Source organism: Spermophilus citellus (genome assembly GCF_964194105.1).
Source record: "Spermophilus citellus genome assembly, chromosome: 6".
Classification (NCBI taxonomy): Eukaryota; Metazoa; Chordata; class Mammalia; order Rodentia; family Sciuridae; genus Spermophilus; species Spermophilus citellus.
This window is the reverse complement of record NC_138187.1, coordinates 137,318,869-137,334,176: the sequence shown is the minus strand read 5'-3', so window position 1 is coordinate 137,334,176 and position 15,308 is coordinate 137,318,869. Positions and strand designations below refer to the sequence as shown.

The window sequence follows — 15,308 nt, the reverse complement described above, 5'->3', positions numbered from 1 at the left end:
CAGAGAACACAACTAGAAAACCACAAGGAAGATAAATGTCACAATAGATCAAAAGTTACAATAAAAAAATGAGTGCTTTGCACAGATACTCAGATTTGAGTAAAGACCAATTTGGGGGATATTCTGTAGCATTAAAAATGTTAAAGTGATTTTATTGGAATTTTTTCACTTTGGTATATGTTGAATGAAAGTCAATAAAAAGTGCCTATGAAACAAATGCAAAGATAACAAGGTTTAGAGTACATATTATTGAACAAGGGAACAAACAAAAATAGTAGGAATTCATTAATAAGTGTGAGTCCTGGCTTTTGAAAAGAATAATAAAATAGCTAATGTCCAGCAGAACAATCCTTCCTCCATGAATTGAATAAAACAATAAGAGTAAAAAGTATCGTAGAAATTCTTTTTTTTTAATGTAAGAAATTCTGTAAGTTAGAAAACAACCTTGTATCCAATTTGAAAAGTTAGATAAAATGTATAATTTTCTAAAGGCTCTGATACATGAACATTTAGTAGGAAGAATTAGGAAATTAGAATTAAAACTATACCAACTTATCTCTCTACTCACCTGTTTTCTTAATGGTCTGTTTAAAAAAAGAAAGAAAAGAAATGGTTGCTTTATAGGGGATGAGTGTGTAGCTCAGTAGTATGTTTAGCATGTACATGTTTAGCATGTACAAAGTTCTATATTTAATTCACAACATCTGGAAAAATAAATAAAAATAAAAAGGTAGCTTTACCAACAAGATCATCAAATATTTAAAAAACAGATAATTTTTATTCAAATACTCCACAGTATAGGGGAGGCATGGGAACGTCTCAACACCCTTTGATTATTTTTAGGATTTGGAATAGGCTTAGGATTAATGTAATGTGGGTATGAAACCTGGCCAGAGCTTAGACAACTGCAGGTCTGAATTTCCTTATTTCCTATGAAAAGAGAACTAAAAAGTAAGTGGACAATTAGCAAAATGGATTAAAAATAATATGACATTATTAAGAGTTATCCCAGTAATAGAGAGAGAAATACACATATATATATATATATACACACATACATATATGTATGTACTTATATTATATATTATAGAATATATTACAATAATATGTATTATATGTTATATAATACATAATATATATATTCTATAAGTATATGTAAAATATATATATTTCTGTATTACTGATATATGTGTGTGTGTGTGTGTGTGTGTGTGTATACATGGTTTGTGGTGAGTGTTCAACTTCATTCTTTTTGCATGTGACCATCTAGTTGCCCTATCTGGTTGCCCAATTGCTGAAATATGTTCTTTCTCCCATTGGATAGTCTTGCTATTTTTGTCAAAACTTTTGTGAACGTAATGACAAGTGTTTTTCTTGACTCTTAGTTCTATTCATTGGTTTATATATCTATCTTTATACCAGTACTAGACACTTACTATTGCTTTGTGATAAGTTTTTGAAACTAGAAAGTAGGAGTCATTCAAATTCATTCTTCTTCCCCAAGATTGTTTGGAATATATGGCAGCCCTTGAAATTCCAGATGAATTTTAGGATCAGCCAACAGTTTTTACAAATGATCTTCCTGAAATTCTGACAAGGATTGTGCTGAATCTAGACCAATTGGGGCCATATGGGTACATGACATGAAAAAGAAAAAGAAAAAGAAAAAAGAAAAGCAAATGTTTTAAACATACACTTGGCGAAAAAAAATAATACAAAATTGCCTAATACGTAAAACAATGATCAAAATCATTAACCATCTACAAAATGCAAATTGAAGCAATAAGGTGAATATGATAGTTTACATCCACTAAAATTAAAAATACTGGCAATAGTAACTATTGGTGAGGATGTGAAATAATAATGACCCTTCAACATCACTTTAGATATTTACCAAAGAGGGAAAAATATATCTGCAAAACAAAGCAGATTCATTCAGAGTAGCCCAAAATCTAGAAATAACTCAAATATCATCTACTGCTGAATTACAGATAAATGTGACATACTTTACAATGATATAAATACTGCTTGTATTAGTCACCTTTTCATCCTATAAGGAAATATTAATGTATAAATAGAAAAGGTTTATTTAGATCATGATTCTGGAAGTTCTTTTCCAAGATTGGGTGACCCCAGGCTTTGGGCCTCTAGTGAGGACACTGGATGGCAATCATGGGGAGTGCATCCTTGAGCAAACTGCTCACCTTGTGCGCCATGAAGCAAAAAGAGAAGAGGAAGAGACTGGGGTTTCTCAGTTCCATTCAAGGGTATGCCTTAAATGACTTAAGAACCTCCTATTAGATTCTATCTCCTAAAGGTTCCACCACTTCCCAGTAGCACACTTTAGGAACCAACCTTTAACGCATGGTCACGGAGGACATTCATTATCTGAACCACAGCATGACCAATGAGTAAAAAAGAAATCAGTAGCCACTGACATATGCACCAACAAGAATAAACCTCCAGAACGCTATGTTACATGAAATATGTGGGAAGTAAAATATTACTTACTGTTTAATTTTATTTGTATGAAATTGATAATAAGACACATTTAATATATAGTAACAGAAAGTGGATCAGAAAGTGTGTAGGCTGGGCAGTGGAGCTGGGTTGACTGAGAAGAGGCACAAAAGAACTTTTTGAGATGATAGAAGTACTCTACATCTTGATGATGGTGTGGGTTATGTGGATGTATACATTCATTGTAATTTGTCAAGCTGTACCTCAAGTGGATGCATTTCAACATAAATTATGCCTCAGAAATTTCATTTAAACATCTATAACATTCTTTATCTCAGGTTTTAATAACTAGTTACTGGAAGCAATAAGTGCTACTCAAATACTTACTGTTAAATTTATCAGTGCTAAAAAGTTGATATTCTTGACACAGCAAGTTCTAGAAATTTCAAGGTATCTTGACAATGACATGTATGAGAGGAAAAGGGCATTCTTGGGTATCTTCAGGTCAATGGAATGCTTAAGCTTCACAAGGCCACCCTGAAGAGATACTTAGCCTGTTCATTAATTCTAAAGCAAATTTAATAAACTCCAATTTTGTTCTTTAAATTTCATTGATAATTCACAATTAAATATGGCTATTAATATTGCACAGTGGTTATATAAAGAATGATTGTTCTGTGTCTCATTTTTCATATTACCTATTCTTATTCTTTAAACAGTTCCAGGAATGCCTCAGAATCTTTCTTGCCGTGGTGAAAATGACAAAGAAGGAGTAATTAGCTGGAAATCCCCAGAAAGTGGGTTCACTCCCAGTGGATTTGTTCTTTGTCATGAGCCCAATTCAGGTAATTTATATAGAATTAAATTCTATGTCAAGAAAGAAAAATCAAGAATTTAAAAGTATTAGACGTATGAAGAGAGCCAGTGAACCATAGAGCTTCCAGCATAGAGACTGTGAGAGTATCCTATTTGCCTTGATTTTTAGAATTGCTTCCATTCTGAACACAGAACATCTCCTATATTGGCTTATTTTTCATGATGTGTCTTTGTTCCAATCTTTGCACTCCAAAGCTTGGATGAAGAAAATCTCTAACAGACATTACTTATATCTGTCTTGTAAATGTTATGTAATTGACTCATACTGTTTCAAAATCATTATTCAAGTCCCTAAACAAGCCAACCAAAAGCAAACACTTTCCAAAACTTACTCCAGTGGCTATACACAAAATATTGTCTGTCCATCTATAAAGCTGGTGTGGGAATGGAAGGGATATAAGAGGAAGTTGGACAAGATCATGTGTGCCCTTTTCTCCAAAACTGTATGCTAGTAGCTAAATCCAGCCTTCTCTCTAGAACATGCACTACCTTTGCCTAAAGCGCCTTTGGATTCAGGACACAGTCTATTCTCTCCATAGCAAAACCCACGATCCTCCTCACAGGTGTGCTCTGCTTTGTTTTCTCATTCATCTCAAAACCGTGCCATAATGAGATCCTCTCTCCCTGTATCCAAGAAAAGAGAGCTGGTAGGATCATAATATTTTGGAAGTAGTTGTTAACCACTCTTGTTATTTCAAATAAAATCATTATTAAAATCCACAGGAATAAAGTCTTTCAGATTTACAGTTCATATTACTTTTTAATCATAGATTATATTTTATTGTTTCATAATTTGTTTCAGAGACTCTGAAAGCCAGGAATTAAAATGTGAGGAAAAATGTATTTGGTATTTATTTAGTTTCCTTGGTTTATTGGGTGTTTTTATAATGTTCTACTTAAACCATTTTTTCCCATCATTCCAGATGTGGAATACCAGTAAAAACTTAAATATAGCATACAATCTATAATATAATTATATTATAATGTCAAGACTCTAATTACAATTATATTAATTAATATAATAATATATAAACTCTAGGTTATAATTTCCAGTCTATTTTAATGTACCAGTGTCAGTTTTGTTGAGGTATTCATAGAATTGGAAACATTGGACTTAATGGGTTAAAGATTTCATCAAGTATCCTAATAATGACTCTGAGAAGGAAGGCATATATATATATATTTTTTTTCATGGTTCATATGATGAAACTGAGGCCAATAGAACTTAAGATAAATGTTCAACAGCTTAGGCTGTGCTCTTTCTGCCATTGTGTTGTTCATGATTTTAAACATTTTAGGGAACTACACTATTGTGTCATTAACTTAATGATGCCAACTGAATAAAAATTCCTCAGTAGTGGGAAAGAGTACTTCTAAATTTACTGCAGTCAGAGGAGTATTTTTAAACCTTATTGAAATCAATGTGAACTCTACAAAATACCAATAATATTGCTGGAAATTATTTTATGGATTGCTTTTTATTAAAGGAAAAAAATACAGCTTTTTTTTTTTTTTTTTTTGACAGTACAAAATCCATTGAGTAGCAACATGGTGACATGATTTGAAACAGTATTTAAGAACTGCTTTAAAGTAGTCCAAGTCAGGAAATTGATAGCACATTTCCTGAGATCTTTCTGAAAAAGAAAGCACAAGCAGAGAACTTAGTATATTTCTGGGAATTTTCAGTGCAACACACATGACTCTGAGAGAGGACATGTCTCAGTTGCCTCACTTTTTAAAAAATTTGTTCTAATTAGTTACACGATAGTAGAATGCATTTTGACACATCATACATAAATAGGAGTATAATTTCTCATTCTTCTGTTATACATGATGTAGAGTTTTCCTAATTGTGTAATCATATACACATACAGGGTCATAATGTTCAATTCATCCTATTATCCTTCCTTGCCCCATATCTCTTTCCCTCCCTTCACTCCCCCTGTCTAATCCAAAGTACCTCTATTCTTCCCTAGCCCCGTTTATTGTGACTTAGTATAGCATATCAGAGAAAACATTTGGCCTTTGTTTCTTTGGGATTGACTTATTTTGCTTAGCATGATATTCTCTAGCTACATCCATTTACTGGCAAATGCCATGATTTCATTCTTCTTTAAGGCCGAATAATATTCTATTGTGTATGTACACCACATTTTCTTTATCTATTCATGTGTTGAAGGGCACATAGTTTGGTTCCATCATTTAGCTATTGTGAATTGAGCTGCTATAAACATTGGTGTACTTGCATCACTGTAATATGCTGATTTTAAGTCCTTTGGATATGTGCCAAAGAGTGGGATAGCTGGATCAAATGGTGGTTCCATTCCAAGTTTTCTGAGGGATCTCCATATTGCTTTCAAGATTGGTTGCACCAACTTGCAGTCCCACCAGCAATGTAATCATTCTAGAATAGCTATTATATCTCACAATTTGGAATCCCATGGTGTTTTCTAGATATTACAACTTCCACTTTACAAATAAGTGACTAAGATAAGACATAAGCATATACTGCATCTTTTAAACATACATTGCTTCTACAAGCCCAGTGGCACATCCAGAGAAGGGAGGCACTCAAGAAAAAGGTGAAGCTTTGTCCTGATACAGTTACTTGTCCCCTCTTCTACCCCAGTGGGCAAGTGAAATGGCACAGAATGGAGAATGGGCTCTGAGATCTCAAGCTTGATTTCACGTTGGCTTCATTCTTCCTTTCCACTGGAGTCATGGACAGATTGTTGGATCTCTCTGTAGCTCGGTTTTCTCATCTGTAAAATCAGATGATACTACATATAGGGTCAAAGAGATGATTAAACTAATTGATGTATATTGTCTAAAAATCATGGGCAGGACATCTTGGCACATAGAACAAGTGCTTGCTTTGCTTTTTTTATCATTATCAGTTTTATTATTATCATTTTAGCTGCTATGCAATAACATGCTAATTCTCCTATCTTCATTTAACCCATCCTTTCTTATGTCATTTGTCTAATAAAAAAAATGTCAGTGCCTTTTGGGGAAGATGATGGCCAACGTGTCATGAAGGGGTTTTTCTTCCTTTCCAGGAGAATCCAAGCCACCCTAAAACTTACAATCTCAAGTGATTAGTAAATAACAAAGCACAAATACTCAGAGATATATTTAGGAAGCAAAGCCCCTGATAGATCTAGTCCATTTGGGTTCTGGAACTACACAAAAGACAAAGTGGCTCTGGTAGTTTACTTAAAGGGGTCCATCAAAGCAGAGATAAGGTTTCAAGGGCAAAGTCTTGCTTCCTGATGTCTTGCATTCAGCAGGTTGATTGACATTTTGGCAGGTCACACCCATCTCAGATGCTGTGTAGGATCTTTGGCAGAGCTTGAGGGGAAAGTTCACCTACATCAGGTAGTCAATTCCTGTGGGGGGTGGGTGCCACCAGAAGTTCGCAATGCCAGATTTACGCCCTCGCAAGGCTACTATGTGTAACAGTCCACACACAGCCCATGGACAGCTAATGACAAATGCCTAGTGATGTTTTTCACTTGACAAATGCTAACTCTTCTGCCTGAATGTTAAGATACTTCAACGAGACCCAATCTCTCAGATGTGTCCCTGACTTAGTCAGGCTTGTCCCTAAACTGAAAACATTCCTTCTTTGACTTATAGCACCTTCTTTTCTCCCTTAAGCCACTCAGTTTCACTCATCTTTGAATGAAGAGCTCAGATTCCAATACTAGAGTGAAGCTTTCCCTCAGTCTCACGGATCCCATGGACTCCTGTAGTGCTTAATATAGTATGATAGAGCAGACCTAGTTATTGATGATCAAATGATGTCTGCAGTGAAGTTTCACAATGGTAGCTCAAGTTAATATTAGTTCAACATTTGGAGGCTAAGAATTGGAAAAGGTTTGATAACAAAGTATTCCAATTTACAATGTTTATAGTTGTCTTAGGAATAAAAGAGAATACCTTCACAAATGTATCTGGGATTTTAAATATATCATGTACTAAAATCAATCATATGAAACCATCATTTTTGAATATTTGAGGTTATTTATAAAAATTGAATTGCTCAATAATATTTTCTGAGCTTTATATGTACATCTGAGCATTAAGGATATACTTATTTCTCATTAATTTGGAGTCTGCTTGGAATTACATGGAGACCAAATGAAAAATATGATGATCGTGACTTTTAAGAACTTTGCTAAATTTTTCTTTTCTTTTCTTTTCCTAAGGAGAAAAATGTGTCACTCTGGATATGTACCAAAGCAAATATGATTTGAGAAATTTGAAACCCTTTCAAAAATATAGTGTATCATTATATGCCTTTGTCAGTGCAAAAATACAACGCAATGGAAATGCTAACCAGTGTGAATTTCAAACCCAAGCAGGATGTAAGTTCCAGGCTTTTTTACATTTTTGATAATATCATTTTATTTTCAAAAATATGTGTATTATATATATGTTTATATATATTATTTGTTTTTATGAGTTATACATGACAGTAGAATGCATTTATGTACTTTGATATGTCATACATAGCTGGGATATAATTTCTCATTTTTCTGAGTGTACATGTTGCAGAATCATATTGGTCATGTAGTCACATAAGTACATACAGTAATAATGTCTGTTTCATTCTACTATCTTTCCTATCCCCATATCCCCTCCTCTCCCTTCCCATCACTTCTCTCTACCTAATCTAAGATAATGCTATTCTTCCCTAGTGCCCCCACTCTGCCTTATTGTGAATTAGCATCTGCATATTAGAGAAAACATTTGGCTTTTGGTTTTATTGGATTGGCTTATTTCACTTAGCATTATATTCTCCAACTCCAACCATTTACTGGCAAATTCCATAATTTTACTCTTCTTTAAAGCTGAGTAATATTCCATTGAGCATATATACCACATTTTCTTTATCCATTCATCTATTGAGGGACACCTAGGCTGGTTCCATAGTCTAGCTATTGTGAATTGAGCTGCTATAAACATTAATGTGGCTGTGTCACTATAGTATGCTGATTTTAAGTCCTTTGGGTATAAACCAAGGAGTGGGATTAAATGGTGGTTCCATTCCCAATTTTCTGAGGAATCTCCATAGTGCTTTCCATAGTGGTTGCACCAATTTACAGTCTCACCAGCAATGTACCAGTGTACTTTTTTCAAAATCCCAATGATATTCTTCATAGAATTAGAAAAAGCAATCATGAAATTTATTTGGATAAATAAGAGACCCAGAATAGCTAAAGCAATCCTTAGCAAGAAACAGTATGGTATTGTTTAAGGTCTGGAGGAGGCATCCTGCATCACAATGGTACCTTAAACTATACTACAGAGCTATAGCAATTAAAACAGCATGGTATTGGCACCAAAATAGACTTGTAGACCAGTGGTGCAGAATAGAGAACACAGAGACAAATCCGCATAAATATGGTTATGTTATACCAGACAAAGGCACCAAAAACATTCACTGGAGAAAAGATAGTCTGTTTAACAAATGGTGCTAGCAAAACTAGAAATCCATATGTAGAAAAATGAAATTAAACCGTTATCTCTCACCCTGAATAAAAATCAACTCAAAGTGAATCAAAGACTTAGGCAGTAGAACAGAGACTCTGTGCCTAATAGAAGAAAAACTAGGACCAAATCTTCACCATGTTGGCCTAGGATCTGTCTTCCTTAACAAGACTCCTAAAACACAAAAGTAAAATCAAGAATTAATAAATGGGATGGATTCAAATTAAAAAGCTTTTTCTCAGCAAAGGGAACAATTAATAAAATCAGGAGAGAGCCTACAGATTGGGAGAAAATCTTTACCACATCCACCTCTCATAAGGCATTAATCTCTAGGATATATAAAGAACTCAACAAACACCAAAAAAACCCCCCAAATAACCCAATCAATAAATGGGCTCAGGAACTGAGCAGACACTTCACAGAAGAAGAAATACAATTGATCAACAAATATATGAAAAAGTGTTCAACATCTCTAGCAATTAGAGAAATGCAAATCAAAACTACTCTAAGATTTCATCTCACTCCTGTCTGAATGGCAATCATCAAGAATACAGGCAACAATAAATGTTGGCGAGATCCATGCTTTAATAGTTCTTTCCATGAATGAACGGCAAAGAGCATTTTGTTCTACTATGCGTCCATCTTTATGCTTCATTTGGGAAACACATTGATCTAGCACATTTGTTAACATCTGGAGTTTATTACAATTTTAAACAAAACTAATTTAAAATAATTAAAAAAAACTGCTATCCTGAGTTCTCTCTTCTCTTTAGACATAGTCATAGAATAGAAGGAATAATGCGTCAGTGAGATTTGTAATATTTTAGGCAACTGAACACCTAACCAACAGCAATAAAAATGTATTCTTTTTTGTCGTCTTTACTATCTAGACTATTAACTGCAATCAGAGACCAAGCAATGTTTTACAAAGCATTATATCAACCTCTGTTCACCTGATAAAACACACAAAACACTATGTTTTTTTTAGCAGTTTTCTTCTTTATGTCACACTGATCTATATACTATTTTATTTTATATCATATTTTTCATTTGAGATTTTGGGGGACATTCGGCTATTGCCATCTGTATAATGTCTCCATGGTTTCCAGGCCCCAAGATAGATCCGCCCCTAAAGTAATTACTAACTTCCATGAGGGACAGGAAGAAGAAATGACCCTAAGTGAGGCAGTGTTGGTAGCTTCAGAGAGTTTATTGGATGCCACAATGGTGAAAAAAATTCCCTTTTTAGGGTTTATTCTCCCTGTCATTGAGGTTCTGACTTTAAAAGGCCAATTTATGCCTCTGTTGTCTCCCGGAGTTTCTGTGATATCACAGAAAGCAAGCAAAATCTGTTGCAGGCTCTTGAAGAACCAAGCCACTGTTCAGCAGGATAATTCCAGCATTTTGGGAAAGGATGGTTGGAAGGAAAGGTAGGCCTTGGAGGTCTGGGTCACCATCATTTCTCCTCCCTCCTCCTTCCCTCACCCTCTGCTTTTTTCCTATTCTCTAGTTCCACATACTTTCCTTCAGGGACTGCATACATCTCACAATTTGAAATACAATCTACATGTTCATACTCACTGAATGAACAGGTGATTTGTTTTGAAATGTTTGGCTCCAGCTTTTTAAATTTATGTACTATATAATCCCAAGATAACATTTAAGCTCTTTTATACTCTATACAATGTCCAGTAATTTAAACATGTACTTATGGAATGATTAAAATAACAAATCTCTTTTTGTCTTTGATAGATCCAACCGAGGTCCAGAGATTGAGTGTCACCCAGATGGGAGACAACGGTTTATCTGTCAAATGTACGCAACCTAAAGAGATTAATGGCCCCAACAATGGAAGCTACCACTTGGAAGTCAAAACTGGAGGTAGTCTCATAGAAAAGAAAGACAAAAAATGTGAATTCTATTTACATGATCTTTACTATTCAACAGAATACGAGTTGAAGGTAAGATCATGCTTTCTATAATAATAATGGTACCAATATATATTTTAGCAATTACTATCTAGTACTTGAATAGCATTAAGATCAGTGATCATGTGAACTCTGATGTCTAATGGAATCACACTTGAAGGAGTTTCAAAAATTTGACTCCAATCTTTTTATCCCTGGAACTATTAACTATGGCTTAAAGGAAATGTTTTGTTAGAGTATTTTACAACTTCAAAATGATTTGATTATATGGAAATTAGTCCTCATGTGTCAAGAAGTGCTGGCCTTTCTGTGCAACACATTATTACTTAGCCAATTTTCTTCTTGACCCTTTTCTTTTTATTACTGTGAATTTTTCAACTGCAAAATTTTATATGCACATGGAGGTTAGAAAATACTAAAAACAAAATTTCAGACGATATTAGTGAGCATCAAAAACTTTAAAATATTCATAATCTCAATGTGTGGATCATAGTTTATGAATATACTTTGAAAATGTACAATGCACATTTCTTTTCTTCCTTTTTTTCTTTTTTGTTTGTTTGTGTGTGTGTGCATGTGTTACTGGGGACTGAATCTGGGGATGCTCTACCACTGACAAACTACATCCCCATCCCTTTTTACTTTTTATTTTGAGACAGGATCTAAATTGCCTGGGCTGGCCTTTCAATCCTTCTGCCTTGCCCTCCTGAGCAGCTGAGATTACAGGTGTGGTCCACCGTGCCCCACTCCTGTAATGCACATTTTTAATCATTTAACAAGTATAATGTCAACATTCTGAATACAGTTTAGTGAACCATATTTTTCTATTTTATTTAGAGACAAGGTTTCACTGAGTTCTTAGTGACCTGCATTGGCTTTGAACTCATGATTGTCCTGTCTCAGCGTCTCACTTCCAGCAAACCATATTTTTCATATGTCATTATATCATGCTCATCTTTCCATGTTAAATATTTTACTACTATGTAATTTTTAATATATGCTTAAATTCTATTACATGATTTATCCTATTCCACTAACTGTATGTTGATCTCTAATATAGATACATCCTGTAAACACACTTATTAGTAATAGCAAAACCTTTGAATGTCTTTAATAATTTCTGTTTGATAAACTTCATGAAATAGATTGGTTAAGTCCAAAGAAATTTACATATATTTTAAGATTTGTTTGGACACATATCACCATTTTTTATATTAATGTATGAAATTAATGTCTCTTGAGAGTCTTGCCTATACTTTTGCATTTAGCATGTAGAATAAGGTATTTGTATTTCTTTCTGTTTCAATGAGGATTTTTACTTTCTGTTAAGATTACATATAGTTTTGTTATTGTCCTTATGATAACATATCTTCACCTCATTTGTCCGGTTTTGGGGGTAAGTCCTTTGTATATTAAATGATATTAAACTCTATGTCATATGTGCTGTTAATTTTGTTTTCAGTTTATACTTTACATTTTAATTTTTCTTCACAGCCCTTAGAATCTTATGCAATTTTATGTTTATACAGATACATCACTTTTATTCCTGTTAAATGGAAATTTCTACAATTAACTAATAAGAAGTTGATCATTGGCTTCATAACTTTTGTCACTTGAAGTATATTTTTATATTGATAATATTTTTTTGGTTATTTTTATCCAGAAACATAAGTTGGAGTTTTATCAAAGTAATTTTTAAGGCACTAAATGTTCTTTGCCATTCATTCGTGGAAAGAAGTATTAAAGCATGGAACTTATCTCCTGCTTGGGTTTGAAATTCACACTTTGTACCACTTCCATTATGTTGTGATACCATGGTGTGATTTGTTTACATGGTGAATTACAGTGGGAGATCTAATGCTACACCATAGTCATATTCCAAGGGAGGTGGGAATCTCTCCTTTGTCATTGTATATTATTCTTCTAAAATATTACAAATCAATTGCTTAATATTTTATAGTCTTTATGAATGGATTTTCCTAAAGTGAATCCCATTCAGTAAGCAAAGAGAGAGAGAGAGTATTGGCACAGCTGCGGGGATGCACTGTTCTTGTTGCAGCTATATATAAAAGTTATGCTAAGGGATAAAACGCCCTTGAGATATTTTCCCTTTTTCTGTTTTATGATTTTTTTTTTTAAAGAGAGAGTGAGAGAGGAGAGAGAGAGAGAGAGAATTTTTAATATTTATTTTTTTAGTTCTCGGCGGACACAACATCTTTGTTTGTATGTGGTGCTGAGGATGGAACCCGGGCCGCACGCATGCCAGGCGAGCGCGCTACCGCTGAGCCACATCCCCAGCCCCTGATTTTTTTTATAGTATAGGAATAATTTGTTCTCTGAAAATTTTATTTAAATATATTTACTACAAAAAAATTCTTTGAGAACCACTTATGGATTCTTTTAATATGATTATTCTTTTCTGATTTTTTTAACCTTTTTGAGTGACTGTACGTATATTTTTTTCAAGAATCGTCCATCTAAAAGGAACATGTTGTTTCCATAATAACATCGTACATTCACGGGCATTTTCCTCGTTAGTGCCCACCAAACTCCTGGCATGCTGGTCTTAGTTTCTCAGATGCACCCGAGTTTTATTCTCTGTAAGCTCCTTATGCCATGCTCTTCTCTCTTCTTAGAATTATCTTTTCCCACTCTTCAAGTATTATAAATTATTCTGGATATAGGTGAACATCATATTAACATATAATCTTACTATCCAAATCCCTTTCTGCACTCTGCAAAAGGCTACCTTTTGTTTTCTTCATTGCACTTACCTTAACTTGTTTTCATGTTTATTTCTGTCTCTACTACCACATTTACACCTCTGTGAGGGAGCAACTATATTAGCTTTATTTAGCTTTGTTAACAAATTAATAGCATTGTTTTTATTATTCTTAATTTTTATTTTTATTGTTCATATATTCATTTTGGGGTTCTTCTGGTAGGTTTTGGATCAAAAGTATTTATTCCCCCACCATTATATATCTTTTCTTTTCTGTTATTTTAAAAGAGATTAAGGCTATAAATTGTCCCTTGGTAAGTTTGTGACTGTGTTCAAAACTTATGTCTATATTGTTTGTCACTAATTTCTGAGGTCTGCATAGAAAATATAATGAATGAATGCTTAAATTAGAGTATTCTGATTTCTACTAATTTCTAAAGAATCTGTGATTGCAAATTTTTAATTAAGAGACTGTTTCTACAATTTTGGTGCTTGCATTTTTTTATTATTGGTAATTATCAGTTGTGATAGATAATTGAATTTTATGCTCCCTGCCTTTGGAATTGATAGAATTTTTTTTTTACAGCTCAATATATGATAAATGTGAATGTACTATGAATACTGGGAAATCATCTAACTTTCTATAGAATCAAAGGCTGGTTATATATTTGCCATATTAAACATTTACCATTAATCCCTTTTGAGGCATTATTCCAATCTATTTAACGTGAGATTTTATTGTGCCAAGATTATCATAGCTTCTTTACTCTTTCAGTTTCCCTGTACATCTTCATTGTTTTTCTTTATTGTACTGAATATTATGAGATATAGGTGTTTGTGTTAGTTATGTCTCTACTCTATATTCTATAATGTATTCATTTACCCTTAAAAAATAAGTGCATTTTATGTACAACTCTTATTAATAGCATATGGTTAAATTACCCTTTTTAAAATAAAATGTGAAGATATTACCATTCTGATGGTAATTTTAATGCTAATGGTAATTTTAATGTATTAGATTTTATTTCTTCAACCATTTTTATTTATTTTCACCGATTATAAGTTATTATCATTGCTAAAACTAAGCTAAGATTTCTTTCTATCTTTTTGACTGCCTTTTCAAAAATGTTTGACAACAAAATACTGGCATGATCTTCAAGTTTCAACTTTAAAGCATATTAGCACATTTTAAACAAAAATAAACAGCTTTATACATTTACATTGAAAAACTAAATTATTTTCTTTTTTATTACTGACATTTAGGTCTACTTCAACAATGGAATTAATTCTGGAAAACCTGTTATTAAGCATCATTCAACATCTTGTAAGTTATTACTAGTTTATTCTATCTTACAAAAATATATTGCTTTGCAATCAAACTTATATTTAATTTTTGAATGATTCAATTAGACATTTAAATAAATATAATATCTTAAGTTGTCAGGGTAAATACATATAGGTAAACATCATATTCAAATGCAATATCATAAATTCAAACTAGAAAATACAATTAAAGGATTATTGCTTTCTTAAAATAATCTGTAAGATGAATTATTGACTAAGAATATTAAATTATGATAATGTTTGTGACATTTATGCATGCTAATAACTTTGTCCTGTGTGCAGTTTTAGAGATTGTGGCCTTTTTTTTTTCTTCTGTTCTTTATTCTGTTCCTTATACATGGCTTTTCAGAAGTGGGTCTTAGATACACATCTCTCCTGATTTGCCTAATTGAAGATAAGCATTACCTAATAACAATATCTCTGTTTAAATATTTATAATAAATATTGTAACTAACGTAAAGGTGCACATGGAACAAATCCCT

The 15,308-nt window shown here is 33.1% G+C and overlaps 1 protein-coding gene across 1 annotated transcript in view; it reads left to right on the top strand.

Moving 5' to 3' along the window:
• The window catches only part of PTPRC (protein tyrosine phosphatase receptor type C), a 112,170-nt gene that overhangs the window by 66,851 nt on the left and 30,011 nt on the right, over positions 1 to 15,308 (top strand). The window contains exons 11-14 of the mRNA XM_081299748.1: positions 3,180 to 3,305; positions 7,548 to 7,706; positions 10,585 to 10,793; positions 14,746 to 14,806. Of these exons, the coding sequence (XP_081155874.1) occupies positions 3,180 to 3,305; positions 7,548 to 7,706; positions 10,585 to 10,793; positions 14,746 to 14,806 (555 nt within the window). The remainder of the gene's footprint in view (positions 1 to 3,179; positions 3,306 to 7,547; positions 7,707 to 10,584; positions 10,794 to 14,745; positions 14,807 to 15,308) is intronic.